This window comes from Vipera berus (assembly GCF_964194415.1).
Source record: "Vipera berus genome assembly, chromosome: 7".
Classification (NCBI taxonomy): Eukaryota; Metazoa; Chordata; class Lepidosauria; order Squamata; family Viperidae; genus Vipera; species Vipera berus.
Window position 1 is genome coordinate 46,102,812 of NC_138209.1, and position 25,262 is coordinate 46,128,073.

The 25,262-nt window shown below is 37.7% G+C and overlaps 1 protein-coding gene across 3 annotated transcripts in view; it reads right to left on the reverse strand.

Annotated features, from left to right (window-relative positions):
- Window positions 1–84: 84 nt before the first annotated feature.
- SNX25 (sorting nexin 25) overlaps window positions 85–25,262 on the reverse strand; it is a 62,532-nt gene continuing 37,354 nt past the window's right edge. The window contains exons 8-21 of one of the 3 annotated variants that reach the window (XM_081332253.1): window positions 21,229–21,360; window positions 19,220–19,489; window positions 16,402–16,557; window positions 15,317–15,448; window positions 14,342–14,437; window positions 14,102–14,242; window positions 13,210–13,323; window positions 10,369–10,533; window positions 9,763–9,877; window positions 7,595–7,661; window positions 2,740–2,921; window positions 1,823–1,923; window positions 784–872; window positions 85–664 (exon numbers count right to left, since the gene is read on the reverse strand). In XM_081332253.1, coding sequence (XP_081188379.1) covers window positions 792–872; window positions 1,823–1,923; window positions 2,740–2,921; window positions 7,595–7,661; window positions 9,763–9,877; window positions 10,369–10,533; window positions 13,210–13,323; window positions 14,102–14,242; window positions 14,342–14,437; window positions 15,317–15,448; window positions 16,402–16,557; window positions 19,220–19,489; window positions 21,229–21,360 — 1,752 coding nt within the window. In that variant the 3' untranslated portion in view covers window positions 85–664; window positions 784–791. Of the gene's footprint in view, window positions 873–1,822; window positions 1,924–2,739; window positions 2,922–7,594; window positions 7,662–9,762; window positions 9,878–10,368; window positions 10,534–13,209; window positions 13,324–14,101; window positions 14,243–14,341; window positions 14,438–15,316; window positions 15,449–16,401; window positions 16,558–19,219; window positions 19,490–21,228; window positions 21,361–25,262 lie in introns of all 3 variants that reach the window. The other 2 variants (XM_081332254.1, XM_081332255.1) reach the window with 2 other exon arrangements.

Consider the following 25,262-nt stretch of genomic DNA (forward strand, 5'->3'; position numbering starts at 1 on the left):
AGGATTAAATATGGGTGTAACAGCCCTTTTAAAAGAGATACGTTTGCAGACAACATGCCCTGGAGAACATCAAAACGGGCTGGATGATTTAACTGCACTTCCAATTTATTAGGATGATAAGATATTTATATCCTGCTTAAGGATGATTCGCTCACAATGTATTTCAAGGTAGCACTAAAGTTTGGTTGTCTGTAATGTTCAAACAAATAAATACGTACATTTCTCTGAAACAACACTCCAACTTTCAAGCTGTAATAAAAGTTGTAAATATGAAGCGGTGCACTCTACTTTTATAATTTATTGCTTACAAATGCTGCAAACTATGGAAAATCTTTGGTAAAAATAAAAGCAATAAAATTTACACAGTATCTTTACATATATTGCACAAGGCTCATCAATACACAAGAAAATAGAGGAACAGTCAGTATCCTCAGCGAAAAAAATAACTGTACAACATCCATTAAGATATTACTAAAGCAAAATGCCTTTTGTAAATGTTTAAAATACTTTATATTTCATATATCTTATATTAACATTCACATTTCAATCTGTATCTTAAAGAGATTTATTCATATAACAAGTTAAATAAAAGCCAGAAACTACACATTGCTGGCATTCTACTCTATTATCTGTTCTTTTTAAGTCTGCTTTGCGTTGTGTGAATCTAAAAAAAAAGAAAAGAAAAATATACAAATTCTCAGAAGTTTTCAGTCAACCCTCCGTGGAAAAGAGGGAAATGTTTAAGTCTATTATTACCAATAGACATTCTTCTTACTAATTCACCTGAACATTCAAACCTGAGCTGCTTTAACCTTTTCTAAATGAATTCGCAGTTCAGGACACAATTCAAGTAGCAGCATTTCCAATAATACCTAAGAGAGAAAAATTAAAATGTGATTTTTTTTCCTTCTAAACTGACATTAGAACATCAAATATTACAGTATAAAGAGGACTGAAGCACACTTCCTCTGAAGGGACATCTTGGGGACCCAACAATGGCCAATTTAGGGGTTTCAGGGAGGCTGGAGGTATAACCATTCCAAAGAATAAGGCCTTCTGGTAAAAGCCTTTATTGCCCATTACAGCATGTTTCCTGATCTGTAACCAAATTTAAATAAATATTTTGTGTAGAGAAGTATAATGAAAAGGTCTCCTAATAATTTGTCAGAAGGCCCTCTGTTCTGGAACAGGATTGCTCTACTTCAGATTATGTGTAACAGCAAGTACACAAATGCACATGTGTACTCATTGCTTCAGCTACTACTCAGCTAGAGAAGATAAGAAATTGAAGGAAACATGGCCATAGTTCATTTAGGTGTGAATTATAAAAAAGGTAAAGGTAAAGGTTTCCCCGCACATGCGTGCTAGTTGCGTGCTAGGGGCCAGTGCTCATCTCCATTTCAAAGCCAAAGAGCCAGCGCTTGTCCAAGGACGTCTCCGTGGTCATGTAGCTGGCATGACTAGATGCCAAAGGTGCACGGAACGCTGTTACCTTCCCACCGTAATGGTCCCTATTTTTCTACTTGCATTTTTACATGCTTTCGAACTGCTAGGTTGGCAGAAGCTGGGACGAGTAACAGGCGCTCACTCTGTTACGCAGCACTCAGGATTCGACCCGCCAAACTGCCAACCTTCTGATCGACAAGCTCAGCGTCCTAACCCACTGAGCCACCGCATCCCTATATTATACTGTATATTCTCGTAATTGGGTTTCACCCATTCTAAGTAAAAAAAATAAAGTTCTATGAAACATTATATTAGACAGTGAAGCTTCTAGATCTGAAAAGTTTTAAATAACAAGCTGAGTCTGAGTTAAACTCACATAAAGAAGATGCTTATTGGCCTTGGTTTCTTGAAGTGCGTTGAACACTTTTATTACACCATGGCGAGCATTTTGCTGTCCAACAAGACTTTGGAGAGTGTCTGAAAGAAGCATTTTTTTTAAAAAAAAAAGAGTCTGACTCTGATTTTAATACTTTCAACCATTTATGAGGGAATATAATCTAAAAAATCAGTGTATAAATAAATAGGAGTATATCCACACTAGTGCAATTATATAATGATCCAAACTGGGTGCAATGGCAACAAAATAGTCTAACTACTGTAATAGAATAAAAGAAATGATGGAAGTTCAATTATCTCAAGTTCCTGTACTCTTTCTTCTAAATTCTTTATCCTCACTCTGAAATATCAATACCATGGAAGAGCTGTGGTGGCGTGATAGTTAGAATGCTGTATTACAGATTAACTCTGCCGGCTGCCAGCAGTTTGATCCTGACCAGCTCAAGGTTGACTCAACCTTCCATCCTTCTGAGGGCCCAGATTGTTGTGGGTAATATGCTGACTCTAAACTGCTAGAGAGGGCTATAAAATACTATGAAGAGGTATGTAAGTCTAAATCCTATTGCTATTAAATAGCCAAGGAGAAGATTTACTTAAACATGTTTGTTCATCAAATTTGACCTCTGCTGTCAAAAGAACATATATGTTAGCATGTAAAAGTAGACTGTAGACTGCAGTGTTATTATTCTGTTCTACTGCACTCAAGAATCAGAACTCACTGTTTTTCTTTCCCCCCTTTCCCTCTACATTTTTTCCCTTCCCTTTTTCCTCCTGCATTTTCCCACTATTTTCATTTTCTTTTGTATTTTATATCTTGATAAACCTAACAGTTTATCTAATAAAAATCTGAAACAAAAAATAATGTTCTAATATTGAAATAATGTCAGAATATCTCACCTGGAATGTTTTCAAGTAGTTTCTGCTGTGCTTTCTCTTTTGTTTCTTGACTTTGCTGTTCATTTGTTGGCTTTGGGCTGGATGCCAGTTTCCCATTTGGCCAAAATGCATCTCGAAAAATATTGATATAGTAAACAAGCATTGGCTCACTGAAGATCCAATTTACAGTGTCACGAATTTGTCTTGGAGGAAAGGCATTAAGAAAAAAGTTTTAACCACTTTTCCCTTTCTAGAGATACACACACACACACACACACACACACACACACACACAATAAAGTCAGGCCCCACATTGTCAGACAATCTAAAGAAGACTGTCACATCATAATTTGTAAATATAAAAGAAAATATAATTATACCAAGAAATATTCAGAGGTCATGAAGTCAAACTAAGTGTTTAGAAAAAATGGCAACCAATTTGAACACTTAATGTAATTTACATAAGAGTCTGTGACTTTTTGTATACCGTGTATTTTAGGTAGTATACACTAGTTGGTATCATGAAATTTCCTTACATCCCCATGTTATATTATGATACTCAAGCAATACAGCATGGAGCAATTGGAAATAAGTAAAATTGTAAGCAAGATTGCTAAGGAGAACCATAAAAATAGTCTCAAAGTATCATTTTATAACTAGGATCCTTCTAGAAAAATGAGTGCTAATAATTATACAGTACCAAATATGGTTGAGTGGAACAACCAAATGAAATATTGTTCAGATCAGCTTTCCACAATCCTAACAAGGACAATGATCTGGAATATTCAGCTGGCCAGGAAACTATGGGAGTTGAAGTCTACACACCTTAATTTCAAGGTGCTGGTGATGACCTATAAAGCCCTAAATGGCTTGGGTCCGGGATATCTGAGGGAGCACCTGCTGCTGGCATCAAGCTCCCTTTGTCCTGTGCGCTCCCACAGGGAGGGTCTTCTCAGGGTACCACCGGTAAAAGATTGCCGGCGGACAAAACCCAGGGGGAGGGCCTTCTCTGTGGGTGCGCCTGCCCTTTGGAACCAGCTGCCTGTAGAGCTTAGGACTGCCCCTGACCTTCGCTCATTCCGCCGGGACCTGAAGTCCTGGCTCTTTGAGCTTTCTGGCCTGGACTGAGAGTATTAATTGGGGTTTTAATTGGATTCTAATTGGGATTTTTATGTATTCAAGGTTAATGTAATCATTTTAATTGTTTTTAATTTTTGTAATTGTATTGTTTTTTAAAAAACCTTGTGAACTGCCCTGAGTCCTACAGGAGAAGGGCAGTATATAAGTTTAATAAATAATAATAATAATAATAATAATAATAATAATAATAATAATAATAATAATAATAATAATAATAATAATAATAATAATAATAATAATAATAAATTTGCAAAATTTGTTCTATACATTACAGTGGAAATAGTAATTATTATAATTATAATTATATTAATAATTACTTTATTGTAATAGAATAAATTATCATTTCTAATTTCAGTTAATGTGTTTGACACAATATAATTCATCATCCCATCAGAATTCTACAAATAGAATCTGAATGCTAGAAATGGAGACAGAGACAGGAAAAGTCACTTTCATTAATGCTCACCAATACACTGGAAAGTCTATTTTTAAGTCTTTTTAATGCAATCTAGTTATGTCACTGTTGCTTTAGGTGATAAATGTTAGGTTGAATAGATTGTTTTCCATTTAATATAATTTAATATTTTAATATAATTGAAGCATGATGTAAACTAAATAAGTAAATTGTATAGTTTAATAATGCAAAAAGCAGCATTTACCAAATTTTACTTGCCACTGTACTGTTTAAAAGTACAAGTGTTTTACTGATTTACCAAAAAATAGACTACTAATTGTCTACATTATATTCATGTAAATTGGAAAGAGGGGGGGTCATTTGATCAATTTTCCCCACATTTTAGGAAACCACAGAGATGTCTTTGGAAAAAGAATACATCAGTTAGCAAAACATGAATTAAGCCTAGGGAAGGAAGAAAACGTTAGGAAAAAATTAAATTGCTCTTCCGTAAAAGGAGGAGGGAAAGAAAAATACGGTTAGGCTTTCAAGATTCTGTTCTTATAGGCTAAAATAGAGCTCCAGTATTTCTCTGGAGACTGTTTTCTGATGCGGATATCTCAGATGTTGACACAAGCTGTTGTCCTGGCTAGGAATTACAGTCCTAATAGAAGAGAATATATGTAGCTAAGAGTTGAACTGTGGAGTCTTCAGTGCTCTCTGAGCTTCATTGATTGCAGACGCTTCATTTCCCAACTAAAATAACATTTCCAGTGATAATGAATGTGGAATTTATCTATTAAATTTAATAATTCTGCTCTGTTTATATGCAGTAGCTTGCCCTGCCAGTATTGCTGGGATATGTGGTCTTCTCCCTGGTACTTCCTTGATTAGGTCATTGTTTTCTGCTTGATATTAAGGTCCTACCACATTCAGGGACACCAGATTGAGAAAGAATAATTTTAAATATAAGACCTTCTAGGCATTTTAAGGTCTTCTTGCAATTCTAACATAGTTCAATATTATTTAGATGCTGAAAAAAATTATTTGTCTGTTTTAATATTTCTGAGGTTTCTCTTTTTCACAGCATTACAGCTAAAAAAAGATATTGCTATTCACACTGTTTCTCTGCTCATTTGCCTGTTCAGCAGAAAATCAGCTAATGATTTGGCACTTCTATTTCCATTAAAACTTTCTAAACCAGGGGTCTTCAAACTTGGCCCTTTTATGACTTGTGGACTTCAACTCCCAGAATTCCTCAGCCAGCGTACGCTGGCTGAGGAATTCTGGGAGTTGAAGTCCACAAGTCATAAAAGGGCCAAGTTTGAAGACCCCTGTTCTAAACTGTACCGTAGTTTGGAAAAACTCCCTTTTGCCTTAAACAGAGTGCTGTGCAAAGCAATCAAAACACATCCTTCGCAGAGAGCAAGGAAGCAAAAGACACCCCTTTGTTTGAGACATTAAAACAACCACATTTTCATATCTCCTGGTACAACTGGGCCAATGTGCTTCACAAAATGCCCACTGCAATGCTTTGCACAGTCCTACAGAACAGTAAACAAGTCTACCTTTCCCTTTGGACCTAACTTGCTTATTTATTTTATTGAATTTGTATACCACCCTCTTCCCGTAGGACTCAGGGCGGTTTACAGGGCAGTTAAAACCATGAAATACAAAAATTAAAATCAATTAAAACAATTAAATTAAATTCAAGCCCCAAGAGTAAATCTAAAACCCAATTAAATTAACAACCCCACAGTCTGGGCCAAACAGCTCAAAGAGCCAAGTTTTCAGGTCCCGGCGAAATGAGCGAAGGTCAGGGGCAGTCCTAAGTTCCGTGGGTAGTTGGTTCCATAGGGCAGGCGCACCCACAGAGAACGCCCTCCCCCTGGGAATAACCCGCTGGCATTCATTAACCGGCGGTACCCTGAGAAGGCCCTCCCTGTGGGGGCGCACAGGACGATGGGAAGATGATGCCGGCAGCAGGTGTTCCCTTAGATAGATATTTTAGAATAATAGAGCAGTTTTGAGCCTCTAATGTAATCACACGCCAAATCTCTTAGGTACCACCCAGTGTGATCAGTGACTGATCAACCACACATAGGATAGTAATCTTACTACACTACATTATTGGACCTGATTAACTTTTTATTATCTATTTTCCCATCATTATATCCGACTGAGGATATTACAAATGGCATTGCCATCAAAATGATTATCGCCGCCATCATCATCATCATCATCATCATCATCATCATCATCATCATCATCACTTTCTGCTATCTTTGAGCAGTACAATAGATCTCTCAATATCAATCACTGATCAAAATATATACCATTCACTGAATTAGTGTATTCTAAAGTATAATCATAGAAAAAGTATCACTTGTGTCTCCTGCTGATGGCATTTAATAATTGAAAGCAAGTTGGCTTGTGTCTGCCTAAGTGCACTGAACAGTATAAGTACTATTGTTTCATCTCCAGACTCTTTCTTCCTCTCCCCTGAGCCAACTGCACCACAGCACCTACTCTTTTATAATCCACATAAGAAAGAGGCTGTACCCTGCATTGTATTCCTGTAAGTCATATTTAATTCTGTTTCAATGCACGTCACTTAAATGTTAAAAATCAAAACATACATGGAAACTCATTAAATGCTGGTGATAGTCTTGCAATTTCTTGTAGAAAGGGAGTTATGATCAAGTATCTCCCCTGCCAGGTAACTCAGGACTTAGGACCATACGTGATTTAGAGTACACCTTATTTCAAAGTGTGTCAGAAATGTTGTTCTACGGAAACATGTTAGCGTACAGACTCTTATCATTATATACACTCTCATAGCTCATATTTGTATATAAGCATATATACATTTGATATCAGCTGAAAAATTCAGGGTCCCATCTCAACCTGTTTCAAAGCAGGTTTGTTTCCTGTCTAAATACCTCTGCTGTATCTGATGAAATAGTACAATGCAATTCTGTATCTTTATATTCAGAAGTTAATTGCACTGCTTTCAGTGTTATTTCTTCATTATTGTTACTTCTAGGCGTGGAATAATAATGTTTCTATTCAAATCAATAGAGATTACAAATCCAGACTTCATTGGCACAACTTCTGGTATATCTTGGGATAGAATGTTTACTGCATCATTCAACGTAGCACACCTTAGAAAGAACCCTTTCTATTTGTATGTAAATAAATACATCTATATAAACAAGTTTTGTCTGATTTCAGGATCAGGTCAATCAGAACCTCTATTTGGATTACTTCTGACTGCTTATGCATCAAACAACTAATTCTTAGACAGTACTTTTAGAAGCAAAGGAAGTATAGTACACTCACTTGTTGATGGTTCTTCCAAAAGTGATCTGAACTAGTGCAATTAGTGTCTTCCTCACCCACTTAAACACTAAAAAAAGAAAAGCAAGCAGCGCAAAGAAGTAAATGCAAAACCTGCAGTTAATGTCCATTTAAGTATACTGTTGTATACCTGGGCAAATAATTTACCTACATGAAATTGTGAGGAGAGATAATCCAGGGTTGTACAGAGTAATTTTCAACAGATGGTACAGGACTTTTCTTCAAACATATTCAGTGGAAAATTAAGGGCAAAATTCAGCTGAGTCACTTGTCATCTGATTCTGTGAAAGCCATACAAGTCTGTAGTGTCTGAGATCAAGTGACAGGTAAAATGAGGATAAACAAGTGAAATTAAATCCAGATATGAAAAGAGGTTCTATGGATCAGGCTCATTGATAGAGGCATCATTCTGTTCTGGCCAGCAGCTTTAGAATATACACCAGGCCTTCTTGTTAATTGTTTGAATAGTGATATGGGACAGGAGTGACTGTCTCATTAGAAATGACTGCTGGATCAATCTCTCCTGATAAGTGTATTAGTTACTGTTTGATTGGGATACTGGCAAAGTCCTTCATACCAACCTTGGTCACCACGCAGTCTGCAACCAAAACTACGATCGGGTCAAGTGATCCTATCGTGTAATCTCAGTATAACAATTGTACTAATTACCAATCCATTTCTACTTTCAGAATGCTACTTGATTACCTTTAATACCTTAAATTACTCTTGAGTTAGTTGAGAGATTATATTACTTTTAACCTGGTAGGGGATCATACAATGGTTATAAAAAAGTCCATACACCCTAATTAAAATGCCAGGTTTCTGAGATGTACAAAAAATTAGATAAATAAGATAAATCAGTTCAAAATTGGTCTGTTTTTTTACATGTCAAAAACTGGCATTTTAACAGGGGTATGTAGAATTTTTATATCTCCTGTATTTAGAACCTCCAGTTGATGTTCTTTCATTATGTATTAACATCAGTGTCAACTCCAACAACCACTTTAATTAAATTTACATTCAGCCAACCTTACCTATTTCAAGTATTTGTTTATAATTCACCAGTCACATTCAGCTATAAGCTTTTTCTTGTTTCAGAATAAATGTAACTAAGTCCATCTGCCTTGCTGCTGATTGCCCCCTTCTTTCTTCAACCTTTCCCAACATTAGGGCTTTCTCTAGGGAGCTAGGTCTTTGCATAATGCCCCCAAGTAGGATCTGAGCCTGGTCATTTATGCCTTCAGAGAGAACTGCGGGTTAATTTGTTCAATGAGTCATTTATTTGTTTTCTTGGTGTTCACAGTATTCTTGAGAGTCTTCTCCAACACAAATGTCCAAAAGCATTAATATTCTGCCTACCGAGCTTCTTCAAATTCCATATTTTGCTTCTGTAATGTCAAGGTAATACTACTGCTTGCTTGATTCTGATCTTTTAAGTATAGGCAGATCACAGTTTTTTAATATCTTTTCAAGGCCTTCATGGGTATTTTGTCAACTGCTGATTTGAAATATACTTATTGACTGCTTGTTCTTTTAAAATTGATGGTTGATTCTAAAAGGTAGACGTTATCTACCTTTTTCACTGACAATTCTAAGGTAGGTCGTTCTTTCTACTGTCATTAGCTTGCTCTTCTTTATATTTATTTTTAGTCCCATTTTTCAATGTATTGCTTGAATTTTATTACTTCTAGATCCTTTACTTTTCAACTATCAGACTAATGTCATCAGCAATACTGCAGGTTATTGATGTTTCTTCCTCCAATTTTAAAACCATGCTTATCTCCTTCTATGACATCTATAAATATATAAATTGTTTTATAAAGATATGTTCTTAAGATCCACAACAGAAATTGTATTAGTGGATCTAATGAGGCAGAAAAATAATCTTCCCAGGTTTAAAAATTATACAAGATGTAAATATTTTATTTGTTTAGTTTTCTGTCTTGAGCAAAAGCTGTGACTTTCCTTCATTTTATCTTCACAACGACTACGCTAAGAACTAAACTGAACTGAAATAGGGCCCAATTGGACCAAAGATGTCCAATCCATCTCTGCCTAGGGCACACTTCAACCTGGGCCTTTCAAGTTCTAATGTCACTTATTACTACTCAATTGCTTTTTATGTGCTAAACAACCAGTTCGTTACTTACTTCCTCGCAGCTCAAAAATCTCTCCTATTAGCATGAAACAAGGCTCTGCAAGGGCATCCCGTTTCCCATCCACATCATCCCCGTAGTCAGATAGATCATCATCTTCAGTTTCTTCCTGAATATCATAAAAATAGCATGGAAATTTAACTGAACTTTTAAATGCATTTCTGTTCTCTCTGTCTCTAAGACAGGAATAATGATTTGCTGTTTCAAATATTGACATATTGTGGGATAAATATAGGAACTAACTGTTAGAACCACTCTGAAACTAGTGAAATTAAAGACAATGTATACAACAGATCCTCCAATGTTTTGTTTATTGCAAAATATTTTTAAAAAACATTTATTATCTTGGTCATTGATTCATTTAAAATTACTCATAATTCTATCTGAATTTACTCCATATGTTCTGCTCTTTTTACATTAGTAAGATTAACAAACCTATTCCCCTACCTTTGTAATTTAGTTGCTTCCTTGAATGACATATCACTCTAAGTCAGAAACTAACAAACCATGTTATGGCTTAACACAATGTGACCTAGGTCTAGTTGTCTCATTATTTACCAATGCTTATCTACCAAAAACAATTTGCCTTCATCCACTTACCTCCTGATGAGAAAAGAAGTCACCAGGAAGCCTCTCCAAAAAGGAAGAGAGTGAAAAAGTTGACTTCTTTCCCTGTATGTCAATAATCTTAAGGTATTCAGGAGAAGGACTTAAAAAGGCATAAAGTGCTTCACTCTGACACAGCCTTTCATCAGAAAGCAATTTCTGCAGGAAAATGATATGGTATTTGAAGATACCAAGCAGTAGATTATTTTATATTTTAAAAAAGAAATATCTGCATATTACAATCCATTATAGTTGATTTAGTTATTTTGTAACAAAGCAAAAATATTTATCAGTAGCATCAACATCTTAGAAAATTGTAAAGTCAACAGTTATTCCTGGAATCAGTGTTTTGGGAAGGGGCTTCCAAGTGCATTCTGACAAAAGAACTGAATGCTGGTATACAATTAAAAAAAGAAGAAAACATGATTACAATTTATACCCTAAGAATGTTTTTTCCATCAGGGGATACAGATGTACTCAAATAAACCAAGGAGCTGTTAAGGGATGATCTGTAGACTTTGCCACCAGGAGAGCCAATGCTAATAATGTTGCATCCCTGGGGCACCAAGATGTGACATATTCACCCATATTGTGCAGCACCTTATTTTCACTTCTACCTTATGTTTTCTTTGATTATAAACTGATCAGAGTTGATTGCACACATGCATAATTTCGGGTAAGCAATCTGTAACACTCTACATATCACTGAATTTCAATTTCCAAAAGCCCAGCTAGGCAGATGGTAAGAGATCCCATAGCATTTAAATAAAAAAATATAAACGAGGGATATAGATCGGCAGTGAACTTATAGTTAATACAAAAAGTTGGGGAAATGCAAATTAGTTGGTTTGCCAAGTTGCATATATCTCTAGAAAGAAATGTATGTTTCACACTAAGAAAATTAAGTTATATATATTGTATTATGAATACTTGTTTCACATATCTCTTTGTTCTTTGCGTTATTCCTGTCATATCACGCGGTCAATAGTTTTGCATTTCACCCGCCACTTTGTCCTGTTCGCAGCATCGGCAGGACACACTCCTATGGCTTGCATGTGTTCATGCAGGCAGTCCATCCATTACTTTTTTGGTTGCCCTTGGAGCTGCCGGCCAGCTGGCCATCAGCTCTGACCACGTGTATGTACCACTGCAGGCACTTCAAGAAACATGGGCTTAGGTTTTTAAAAAGTATTCTACAAGCACTTTTGGTGTAATAACTTGATTTGATTTTCTGTAAACAAATAAGGGACGCGGTGGCTCAATGGGTTAGGACGCTGAGCTTGTCGATCAGAAGATCAGCAGTTTGGCGGGTCGAATCCCGAGTGCCGCGTAATAGAGTGAGCGCCTGTTACTCGTCCCAGCTTCTGCCAACCTAGCAGTTCGAAAGCACGTAAAAATGCAAGTAGAAAAATAGGGACCACTACGGTGGGAATGTAACAGCGTTCCGTGCGCCTTTGGCATCTAGTCATGCCGGCCACATGACCACGGAGACATCCTCGGACAAATGCTGGCTCTTCATCTTTGAAACGGAGATGAGCCCCTAGAGTTGGAAACGACTAGCACGCATGTGCGGGGGAACCTTTACCTTTAAACAAATATTCTGTAGTAACTGAATATATTGTAGTCTATTAATTAGTTATTATGGTTAATTATTGCATCCAGCAGAAATGTAAAATCTCAAATCTGGAAGCTCAGTCTTCAAATTCTGTAACTGGGACTTTTTTTGAGATTGGAAAACACTGATGAGGTCTCACTGTGGTAGGCACAGTGAACTATTTAACCATTTGTTCAAAGTTATGAATGCACTGAACAAAAGGCAGTTATAATCGGTTCTTGAAATAACAGCCATTGCAGCACCTTCAGGGTCATGTGATTAAAATTTGGGTGCTTGGCAGCCCACCTGCATTTGTGACCACAGATGTCCTTCAACTCTCCCCACCCCATCTATCTCACCTCCATCTTTGCCAATTTCTTCCTCCCACTGCTGATGAAGCATTCCTGGCTGAGGCAGCTGATGCCCCTTCATGAGGCCCACCTCTCTCACCTCTATCTCTGCCATTTTGACCACCCTGCACTTGCTCTTCGCGAGGCCTCATCAGCAGTGGGAGGAAGAAGATGATGATCAGATGGGGTGCAGCTGAGCTAGGATAGGTAGGCTGCAGTGGAGAGAAGGTCAGCAAAAAGGGCAAAGATGGGGGAGGAAGATAGATGGGTGGGGAGAACTGAAGAACAGGTAAGTTTGGCAGGGCAGGAGAAGCATGAGGTCTCCACCTAACAACGGCATGGTCCTCACCTAATGACCAAAACCGAGACATACCATCACTAAATGGTATGATCACATGATGTTTCGCCACTTTGCAGAAATCCCAGTCCTAATTAGGATCATTAAGCTAGGACTACCTGTACAACAGAACTTATTAAAAGACAGCCACTAAGAGTATTTTTTAGAGTCTGTAGTCTTTCCTCCCAAAACATATCAGAAAGTATCTGCTTATAGATGCAAAAATGGAACAAAGCATAGGTCCTTAGAGAATATAACACGATAAATGCAAGCTTACCTTTTTTTAACCAATTCTATCTCCTTAACAAGAATTTACATTCAACGTATTTTGAAACACTGACCTGTCACACTATTTATTCAAAAGTATATTTAAGCATTAAATCCCAGTGAAAGAAAAGGTATATAGACTGATGACAAAATTAGGTCATTTTATCAATCTAGAGGCTGAATTTGGAATGCAGTGTGAAACAATGTATTATCAGAAAAAGTAAAAAGGTGGGGGGAAACTTCTACAATGAACTCTCTGGAATTATCAACACATTAAGGAATCTTACCTTTAAGAAGTTATTTAATTGGTTCTTAGATTTCTCCATGAATTTCTGGTCTACAGATTTAAAGGGCAATTTGCTGAGTGATGGCAACTGAGTTTTCTTTAATGATGGAAAACACTAGGTAAGAAGAAGCAATTCCTAATTATTAATCCATTTTAATTGATAGGCCTAACTAAAGTCAACAAAGTATTAAATGAAATGACTAGGTAATCCTGATTTTCAATTTCTCTGCATGTTATACCAATACAAGGCAAGATAATATTGTGATACATTTAAAAAAAATCTCTGAGAAACAGATTTTTACAACTGCATAACATCACCATAGCACATAAACCAATTAAACCTCTCCAAAATATCTTAAATAAGCCAAAAGACCCAACAATCCAACAAAAAAAAACCACAGGCATCATCTAAAACAGCCTAAGGACTGTAACAGCTCCTATTTTTTAATTTATTTATTTTAATCCCATTATTACTTTTATACAAAATTCAAGGCAGCAAACATACATAATACTCATTCCTCATCCTATTTTCCCCACAACAACAACCCTGTGAGGTAGGTTGGGCTGGAAGAGACTGACTGGCCAAAGTCACCCAGTCAGCTTTCCACTTGGGGCAACCCCCAAGTCCTGCCTTATTAAATGAAACTATACAGTGCCCTTACATCCAAAAAACTCACCTACTGATTTACTGATTTACTTATTCATCACATTTATACAGCCCACCCATCACACAAAACAAGACTCTGGGCAAAACAGATTATAAAAAGAAACAAACATTAAAAATAATTCATAATAAAATTATAAATATTATTTAAACTATTTAAATAAGATTTAAACTAGTTCAGTAAGAACTCTCAAGGTAAGCAAGAATTCTCTCCACAATTTCAATGTACCTCGCTGAGTTTCCGATGCAGACTTTGAAACTCGTTGAGCTTTCGGACAACTGTCCACTCCTTCACTTCAACCATGCCAATCTCCCGTAATATCACTACAACAGAATAATACGGCACTTGTTCACCATTTTCTTCAATGACCTAGGAAAACAGTTATACAATGTTAATTCTACAGACCATTACTTTAAAGAACATTTATATTAACTTGTTTATATTTTCACAAGAATTATTGCACTTAACAGATTTTGTAGCAAGCTTATTTTCCATGTATGACAGAAATACAGAAGATTCAAATTGTCTTTTGAAGGTAAGAAACAAATATATTCCTATTTGGCTCTGGATAGGAAATATATAAAGAAAGAAAGACTGCATTAGGACTGGCAGACAGTTCAGAAGAGATCCTTACAATGGGATAATACATATGAAGCACCTTTCTTAGAAACATTCTGGCAGCCATGCTTGTGTGGCATTTTCAGAAGCTGCTCCAACTGTCTCTGTATGAACATACATTCAAATGCTGGGATAAATGATAAGCTGTGCCTTTGCATGCTCTCTGTCTCTCATTTCACACAATTCAAGAAACAAAGGAGGTGATACAAGTCTTATGTGCATGTTTTCAATAGCCTTTCCCAAAGTTTTAACAATAAAACTATAGAATATTGCAGCTTCATCTACACCTGATGACATCACAGTAGACATACTATACTTCTTTATGGTTTATTTCTAAACAATGAAACAACCCCTACCTGTACCTCATTCTTAGGTAAAGGTAAAGGTTACCCCGCACATGCGTGCTAGTCGTTTCCAACTCTAGGGGCCGGTGCTCATCTCTGTTTCAAAGCCGAAGAGCCAGCGCTTGTCCGAGGACGTCTCCGTGGTCATGTGGCCGGCATGACTAGACGCCAAAGGCGCACAGAACGCTGTTACCTTCCCACAGTAGTGGTCCCTATTTTTCTACTTGCATTTTTACGTGCTTTCGAACTGCTAGGTTGGCAGAAGCTGGGACGAGTAACAGGCGCTCACTCTGTTACGCAGCACTCGGGATTGGACCCGCCAAACTGTCGACCTTCTGATCGACAAGCTCAGCATCCTAACCCACTGAGCCACCGCGTCCCTCTACCTCATTCTTAGAGACCCCTGAAGTAAACATTTGACTAGCAAGACTCCATTCATTTAACAGAAGCAGCAGCAAAAAGATGAAAGAACATGCCATACCTCTCCAGTATTAATGAAGGCTTTCCACATGCCAAGATTTTCACACCAGCAATCTGTTCTTTCAATATGCAATTGAAGGTCACTGTGTTCTCGCTCCATCAGACTGATTTCATCTTTCAATTTAGAAACAATCTGCCAAGGGAAAAATATCTGCACAGTTGATTTAGATATCAGTGTTAAGCCTTAAACTGATACTGATCAGTAGCAGTTTTCAGCAAACCAGTTTATTTAAAGTAAGTTAGTCAATCTCAGCAACTTTATATGAGGACTTCAACTCCTTTGATTCCCTACCCAGCGTAAGTTCACACACCTTAAATTTGCTGAAATCGAGAAACACCAGTATGAGCAACAATTCACTCTGTATCCAGGGATTAAACTTGTTTATAATCCCAGATTGTTTTGGTCTCTTTTATTCCTGGTTTGTTTTTATGTTCTAAGTCCATTTCCAACCCACAAAGGAACAAGGCAAAATAGTTAAAGTGTGGAAAGAAACTAACAAGAAATTGCATACACACTCTCAAATCAGGTACCTGGCTTAGAGTTGGATATCAAGGCAACTGATGATGTTGCCAATGGCTTTTCTGGCAGATATGTTATTTCGCATCTTCATAATCAAAGACAATATGACCAGAGTGAAGGAAAGAACACACACGTGCACTCCGTCAGCTTTGATCCAATTTTCTCTCTTTTGTCCAGTGCAGAACAGAACCAAATAGCAAATAATGAAATCTGGCTTTGTGACATAAACAAAAATCTGGGATCTTCATGTTCCAAAACTATTTGCCAGCCACTGGTATTTTGTAAGAGGATTTCAGGCTAGGAATCAGGATTTGGAGACCAATAAATATAAAACAGACATCAATAGAGAAATAATTACCGCACCTACCGGAGGAAATACTGATATTGAATGGATTCCATACATGTTTTAAGATCTTTACAAAGGCAGTAATATATAATCAATAGTAAATGAGAAGACAGGATAGCAACACTTAAATTTACCTTTGAAGGAAAGACCCCTTAAGCAAAACTACCTATTACTCTAAAATACATTGATTGATATGCTTTAAAAAAATATAGCCATCTACCTTTTTGTCAGGTTTTGGTGAACTGCAGAGAGAATTTAGAGCTTGTCTCTTATATTCAAGTTTGTCATTTAATAGGCGTAGTTTATTTACAGCATAACTGGTCTGCTCATTAATTTCTGAGCTTCCTCCATCAATAACTTCTTCACAAACATGTCTCTAGGAAAAACAGAATTCATTATCAAGTAAGAGTTTCATGGATGCCTGGCATATTATCAAGTAAGAGTTTCATGGACGCCTGGCATGTTATCATGCAAAGAACAACAAGTGCAAACTAATAATGAAAATATGAAACTAAAATGAGATTTTGATTTAAATCTCTTTGACTTTATGAAAGTGTGCCAGTTCAGGCAAGTTTCCTTTGGTATGTTTAGTTTCTGAGCAGAGAATGAAAATATTAATAAATAAAGACACCCATAATATTTACAAAACTATTCATCAATATTTTTTATATTCACAGATGAAAAACATATTTAGGATTTACAGCCTTGTAACTGTGTACGACAAGTCCTTTGCCATAACTTTACTTATGTTTCTCCTCAAATACAGAAGTCCTTGGCTAAGAGAATCAAAGCGTCTTCACCAGAAGTGTCATAAAATTTTAGTTCTGATTTTGTTCTCAAAATCAATAGAAAGTGCATTTGTTTTCAAAATGCTGTAGAATACTCAAATGTTTTATATATTATATTCTTACATCTTCTAATACTTTAATACAAGTCACAAGTCTTATATATAGAATTGCAATAGTAGAATACTTGCTCATTCTATTCTCATTTTGGAACATGGTTTCTAAAATCAGGAGTTCATACAACTTCTAATTATGATAAATGTACCAAAGAATGCTTGACTAGGAAACATGCATGAACATTCTACTGTACCTGTGCTAATGCAAGTATAATAATATGCTAGCTGGGAACATTGCTATCAGATTAGTCATAACTAAAAGCAGCAAGAAGGTAAGAAAAAAATCTTTTTATTTATTTATACAATTTATAGGTTGCCTCATATCCATTATGTTTGGTCGCTTACAATTACAATTTTTAAAAAATACACAAAAAATCATGAAAGGCCATAGAAATAATATATAAAAAAGAAAAAAGGGCAACCCCATGTAAACTGTGTTATGGTAACCCATTCATGAGGTAACACTAGGGCACAAGTGATGGTCTGAAGAGCTTCTTGATCAAACAAAGGCCACTGCCACACTAAGTACACTTGTACAAAGGCCATTTTGATCACAGCTGCCACCTGCTGGTTGTGCACTAGTCTCTTGTGGTGAAGTGCAACCCCTTCCCAGACCAGAAAGGAAATTTCTCCGCAGTCAGATATATGTAGTCATGCATCATGTAGTCATGATTGAGCCAGAGTCTGGCCTCCCATTCAAACCAAACAGCCTCCAGAAACTGGGACAAGCACTTGACTGACATAGCATCACTTCACTGACACAGAACCAAGAAGCGTAGTTTGGAATCATCAGTATACTGATAATACATGATCCTAATCAACAGATAACCTCACCCAGCAGATTCATGAGGATGTTAAATGGAAGCAGCATTACCTATCAAGCCCTGCAGAAACCTCAATTTCCACCCCATCTCCTTTAGCCCTGACTGAAACTGGCCATAGAAAAAGAAGACCAATGTAAAACAGTGATCCCATCCCCAAATCTCAAGCTGCTGCGATTGACAGTATTAAAAGTCATTGAGGACTCAAGGTCATCCACAAGAATGTCCAACGCTGGCTGAATAATGTGACTTGGCCTGAAAGCCAAATGAAAGGGGTCCAGATAATCAGTCTGCTCTGGAATTGAAGCCCAACCCCATTCTCAACAAACTTTCCTATAAAGGATGATTTGAGAGTAGATGGAAATTGTCCAGAATTGTTGGATTCAGTGATGGCCTCTTGAGGAGAGGGTGTACCTACAAGACTGCAAAGACAATCCCCTTCATACAGTTATCACTACACGGACCCAATGGCAGGTCACCTCTCAGAAAGCCTTGATCAATGGGGGGAGGGGGGACATGTATTTAACAAACAGGTGGTTGAGCTCACAGATTGGAGGATCCTGCCCACTTGATTAGGAATTACAGGCAAAAATACATTCCAGGTAACTTTATAAAACTGCCCCAGGTACCCCTGTTGGAATTGTCCAGTTGGAAGCCAACTCCAAGTGAATCTGAACCACTTTAACAGTCAAATAGCAAGAATAATCCTCACAATGGTCAAAAAATGTTCCTGTCACTTATCCCCCACTCCAGAGAGCAGGTTACCTTAAAAAGGGCCATCAAAGACAAATGTGTCATATTTTATTTTAAAAAAGAAATTTCTAGGAAAAAAGTTAAGGGCAATCATAAGGAAACAGGTTATTTCACCTTAAAAGGTGTATATAAATCAGATAGGAAACTATCTTCATCTCTTCAGAAACAAGCTCTCCCAGGCATAGTTCTTCCAAGAATTTCCTTATTTGTTTTCCATAAAACCTCCTTCCTCAAAAAGTAGAGTAAGAGAATCATCTATCTGTGAATTTCATGCTATTCGATTGAGAAAACAGTTTCACTGGCAAAATGAGACCATTTAGAACTGGAGTTTTTGGACTTTAAAGAAAATTAAAGGAGAACATAATACGTCTTGCTGTTGAAGATAAAACATGTTAGTAATTTCACAACAATTACAGTAAAGGCTCTAAAAGAGGAAAAGGTAATTGGAAAATAGTCTAAGATACCTGAAAGTTCCTGAAATACAGTAAGGGATACTAGTAAAGGAAAGAGCTACCTGGACAAAGGGGGGAAAAAGCAGAAAGGCATTTGTAGGCCCAACTCACATCATCTTTGTCATCAGATGCCATCTGGACAGAACTCCTCTCTTCTTTCTTGATCAGCCTCTCATACAAATCACTGACAATGAATGATGGATAGTATCTGTCTTTCAGTGTTTCATAAACATCAGCCTGAATTTTATAAAACACCTCAATGCCCTTGTTACCCACAAGACTCTGTTGTATCTCTTTGTAGAGTATTTTTTCCACAGGAATTTCTCTGCTTTCTACAAAAAAATCCTGATAGATTTGACTCACAAGTTGAGGTATTTCAGCCTGAGAAGAAAGAAAAACATCCATAATCATCAGCAATTGTTAAATGTTTGTTCCAGCTGAGAACCACAATACAATATTGTTTTAATTTGAAAATTTAACATTATACTGACAATTCCTCCTCTAACCCAATGATCAAAAAACAGTTACATGAGAAAATAAAATTCCACAGAACTTCACTAGATACAACCAAAATGAAAGAACAGGCTCGAAATATTGAAGTTCTCCAAAGTTTTTCAATGGGTGAGGATGGTCAAGAAACAGCAGATAATGAAAGAAACCAAAGTATATGCTATCATTATTGCCTACAGGTAGTACAGAACTCAAAAGCTTTCATATTTTTCTTTGTTCTACAAACTGAATATTCTTAGCTGTTTTGATGATTGCCAAATACTGATTCTGGATCTTATTACCCTAATTCAATTTTCTGAAGCAGAGTCCCAATTTAATATACCTGTATTTGTATACAATTGTATCATTTGTAGATTTGGCGGTTTGACTGTTCTTCACCAGCCTGTGTCCTCAAATAGTGCAGTGCCCCTAAAAGCACCACAATGGAAAACAATCTCAGAGTATTGAATTCCATATTCAAATCATTGTCTCTTAACTCAATCAATCCTACAAAGTTATTGTAAGAAGTAGGAACTGGAATGTAGGGAATATCATGAATAAATTTAATAAAGTGTAAATGACAATATCAAATTCAAGTGAAATATATAAATAAACAAAAGATTACAGATATGATATGCTAGAGAGTTCATAAAACAAAATCAAGTTTTCCACTGGAAAATTGATACCCAAATATGGTGAACTATTTTCCTGTTATTACTTTTGAAAAATTGGGTGAATGTCAGGCATTCAATAGGAAGGAAATATATTAACAGCCTTCCTTAACCAGTTATAGTGCAGATATGCTGACATGCTGGCTGAGAATTGTACGAGGTACATACGGAACACATCTGGAGGCATCAGGTTAGGAGGATGATCATAATGGGGTCAATTTAAGTTAAGCAGCAAAATAATATTCATAAAACACAACTCAGTTCTCGGTTTTAGAATTAAAACATAACAAGGAACAAAAAACATGCAGCTATAAAATTTTGGATTTGAATTCCAGCCTCCATTAGCACCCATGATTCAATCATCAGATACCATAGCTTACATTTTCAGTACCTCATTTTCTTAATTCTCTCTTCTTTTCATATGATAAATGAGTCTGAGGTCTGTCCCCTATATCATCCCATCAAAGAAATGATTTATGTACTAAAGCAACTGCCATTTATGAGCTACATTAAAAAAAACTAAAGTGCCTTTTTCCATTTGCATATAAACATGGAGCCAAGATGGTCTGGCAACACTGTTTTTATGCCACATCCCCACATTGTTGCCCTCATACAGCCCAAGGATGAGATACTTTAAGTTGTTCTTAAATGGGCTTGTAGTGTTTTCTCTCTTATTCCAACATGATCCAAGGGCAGCACAGGTATACAAAATCTGCTAGGCCATCTGTCACCTATTTGTTTGGAGAGAAGTCACTGTAGGAAATTGAAACAGGGCAATAGAGACAGGATAGAAATTGACAATGAGATTACCAACAGTTCATACCTGTTTTGAATTTTTGCCAATTCAAACATAGCAACGGGAAAGGCCTTTAAGTATTTTGGTGCAACACTTACAAACTAAATTTTGCCACAATAAAGACTAATTTTCAGTAACCACACTTGTCATACTTATTCATGTACCTTGTTAGCATTCTTCAAGTATTCTACAGATTCCCAATAGCTGATCAGCACTCGTTTATCCATTCTTTCCATGTATATTTGAAAGTGCTCTCTGTAGGATGGATTACACAATATATCTTCAAACTGAAGTATCTGAGAGGTAGGAATGAATAACATTATGACAGTTAACTATTTATAAGCAAGCCGACTGGTTACAATCTCTATTACATGGAATAAACCCACACATGCCATTACTTACTTAAGGCTGCAAGGAGCAGTAAGAATTTGTTGGATCCCGAAAGCTTTTTTGTGCCTCACAGATTTTATAATACCCTCTAAACTCAACGTTCTTCTAAAAACATGCCATGCTGTTAGAGCAGAAAAATATTTCCTTCAATCCAAAAGAACTCCTTATAGTATTTGTGAGAATCTGCATATGTCAATAAGTTCACGTTCTTTGATTAGTAGCTCTGATAGTATAAGTAGTTGCATTTCAGCTTCTTTTTTCAAATTTTAGTAAGAATACAATAATATAAACACTCAGAAAATAAAAAGATAATGCATAAGTTCCCCATACATGCTGTGGAGAGGTGTAAAAAGATTGCAGTCATAATTGACAGGTTAGTTGTATTACTCTCAAATTAGATATTCTACACAAATAATGCCCGTTCTTGAAACAGTATCTCATAGACTAAGTCCTAATAATTCTGGCATGAGCATTAGTTTAATGTCCTCTAGGATATGAGTTTTAGCTTCTTTGTGTCTTAAAATGTGCAATTTATCCATAAATATAAGACACAGCATGCAGAGTATTTCATTTGATGTTTCAAATAGTGCTACATGGACAGTGTGGTACAAACTGCACTACTAGCAATATGGCAGTTTTGGCCACATTTCTTCACAAATGTCACTGAATTCGTTAAGACCTGCTACCTAGCAAATTAAATTTGAAAGGACTCTGGAAACATGTGAAAGGGGCACTATGCCCTTTCACTGTGGTATGAATGAATGATTTCCTTAAAGCATTAAAGTAGCCATGTCCTCTGGAAGGCTTACTGTCATCGCCCCATCGGAGCCTGGTTTGGAGCAGGAGTTGGAACCGGGACCGTCCAATGGGCATGGCACGTCTCCCTTGGAATGTTTGGAGAGGCCAGGGGCTGAAGATGATGCTATCCCAGGTCCCTCAGGCATTGGGGGAGGTGGTTGACCGGACAGAGACCTGCCTGCCCTCATAGACATTGGGGAGGATTGGCTGCAGACAGGCAGTGATGTTAATAAGCAGCAGATCCCCGCTGATGTGGAACAGCTGCCTCCCTCATTCAATCCAAGCGCATGGAGAGTAGAGCAGAGGCAAGCTCAAAGGAGGGCTTGCCCTTTGTACCTGGACTCTGGACACTGCCCCGTGAGTTTGCACCTTCTTTTTGGACTTTCTTTGTTGCTTTCTGGCTTTGGGGGACTGAGGGTGGCTGCCTTCTTGGTAGTGTAGAGTAGAGCCTTACTGGCCACAGTAGGGCTCGTTGTTGTGGCATTTAATCAGAGCAATAAAGGATGCCTGTGTTCTGTACCAGCCTGCTACCGGCCCTGCAGAAAAGGCAGGGACAACCCCTTTTACAAGAAGGCAAAAGGCTGGAACTAAGCCTGCCAAATTTATGGATACAAAAGCAAACAGAACAAGACACGAACCATGAAACAGGAGCTATTCAAGCGGTTGCCTTCAGCAAACCAGCCCTCCCATGCATTCCCTTTTTATACAGTTCAGGGCGTGGCTTCTCTCTGCCTCCTTCCGAGGTGCCCCATTGCCTTCCTCTGTTTACTCCTGATTGACTGCCTCCTGACTGCCTCCTTGAACAGGGCCAGCTGTGGGTCATCTTCATCCACGCTGTCAGGCTCACACAGCTGGGTCTGCGTCATGACCAGGTGGGAGGGGCCTGGCTGAGGGCTCTGTGGAGCCTCAATATTATTCTCAGCAAGCTCTTCAACACCCCCCTCCTCCTCCTCTGAGTCGTCCGACCCAACTGCCGAACCCACAGGCTGACCCTGAATCACAACAGCCTGCCTCTGCCTAGGCAACCTGGATCATAACATTTGCACGCTTGCCATGAATATACTCTGTATATGACTGACATTTCTTGAGTTGCACCAAGTACGAAGGAAGAACAGCCAGCAATGGTTTTACCTAGAAATGAACTGCAAGAGTCAAAAACATACCTTTAAAAATTGGTATCTCCATTTTTAGTCTGCAGAGAGCCAATTTAGTGTAGTGGTTAAGGCACCAGGCTAGAATTCAAGAGATGGTAAATTCTAGTCCCACTTTGGGCATGAAGGTAGCTGGGTGATCTTGGGCCAGTAACTTTTTCTCTCAGCCCTATGAAGGAGGCAACCCACTTCTGAAAATTCTTGCCAACAAAACAGCAGGGACTAGTCTAGGCCATCAGCAGAAGTCAAGACCAACTCAAAAGCACAAAATAAAAAGAGTTTCCTACATTTCCCTGGTCTTCCCAGTTGCAATGTATGGCAGTGAAAGTTGGACCATCAGAAAGGCTGAGCGCCAAAGAATTGAGGCCTTTGAACTATGGTGCTGGAGAAGACTCCTGCGAGTCCCTTGGACTGCAAGGCGATCAAACCGGTCAGTCCTAGAGGAGATCAACCCTGACTGCTCTTTAGAAGGCCAGATCCTGAAGCTAAAACTCAAATACTTTGGCCACCTAATGAGAAGGAAGGACTCACTGGAGAAGAGCCTAATGCTGGGAAAGATTGAGGGCAATAGAAGAAGGGGACGACAGAGAATGAGGTGGCTGGATGGAGTCACTGAAGCAGTAGGTGTGAGCCTAGATGGACTCCAGAAGATGGTAGAGGACAGGAAGGCCTGGAGGAACATTGTCCATAGGGTCGCGATGGGTCGGACACGACTTCGCAACTAACAACAACACATTTCCCTGATCCCATGGTGTCAAGCACCAGGAACAAAGCAAGACCTCCCAGTTGGTTTTCAAAGACAATGTGAACTTGATTCTTCCAACCTTTTCTCAATATTGAAAAAAGCCTGGAAAACCTTGAAATGTAATATGCACCAAGCTCTATAAGAATGAAATTCAATGTACAGTAACGTCACTATTAAGCCCCTAAGAAAGTATAAGCATCAGTGGCAAAAAAAGGCAAACCATTGTCTATAAACTAACATTTATTTCAGTTCCTGAAGTTAGAAACTTAAGATTTTTACATCTCTGAATCTCTTTTAAGTTTTAGGTAACTACATACGTCCCTATATGTATAGAAACTGATTCTGGAATCTTGGCTTGGATATGCCATTTCCATACTCTTTTTTCAATAGACTACATGGCAGAGCAACACCTTTTTTCCCCATCTCAAATTTTGGATTCCCTCCCCCCAAAGATAGTAATCATGTTTTAGATGCAACATAAAGAAGAAAAGGTAGCACTATTTCTTTGGGAAGAGCCCTGGTGGTACAGTGGTTAAAGTGCAGTATTGCAGGCAAATTCTGCCCACAGCCTGGAGTTTGATCCTGACAGGGCTCAAGGTTGACTCAGCTTTCCATCCTTCTGAGGTCAGTAAAATGAAGACCCAGACTGTTGAAGCAAAAATAGTGCTTCAACACTATAAACCATCCAGAGAGTGATGTAAAGCAGAATGGTGGTGGTGGTGAGGAACTACAGTATATATAAGCCTAATGCTATTGCTTTTGTATCCTTCCAATTCTACAAATGCCACTTCTCCTATCCATTTTGCCTCCTTTACTGATTTATATAGGGGCCTCCAAATAAATGTACTTTTGCATTTTCTGACTGGTTCCACCAACACTTTTCATTCCCCCAGAAAAAAAATAGTAAAGAAAAAAACAGAACAGTTTTTAGAAAAATGAACCTCTGTCTCTGTTGTTCTCCAAATAATTTTAGGCAGGCCTTCTATTCTGTTCTCCCATGCATTTTAGAAAATGTGCTAGTTCTGGACCAGCTCTACTGGACACATTAATATGTCTCTTGAGAGTCATGGCAAAAATGTTCAGCAATGGCTTAACTTCTGAACTGTTTTTAGGC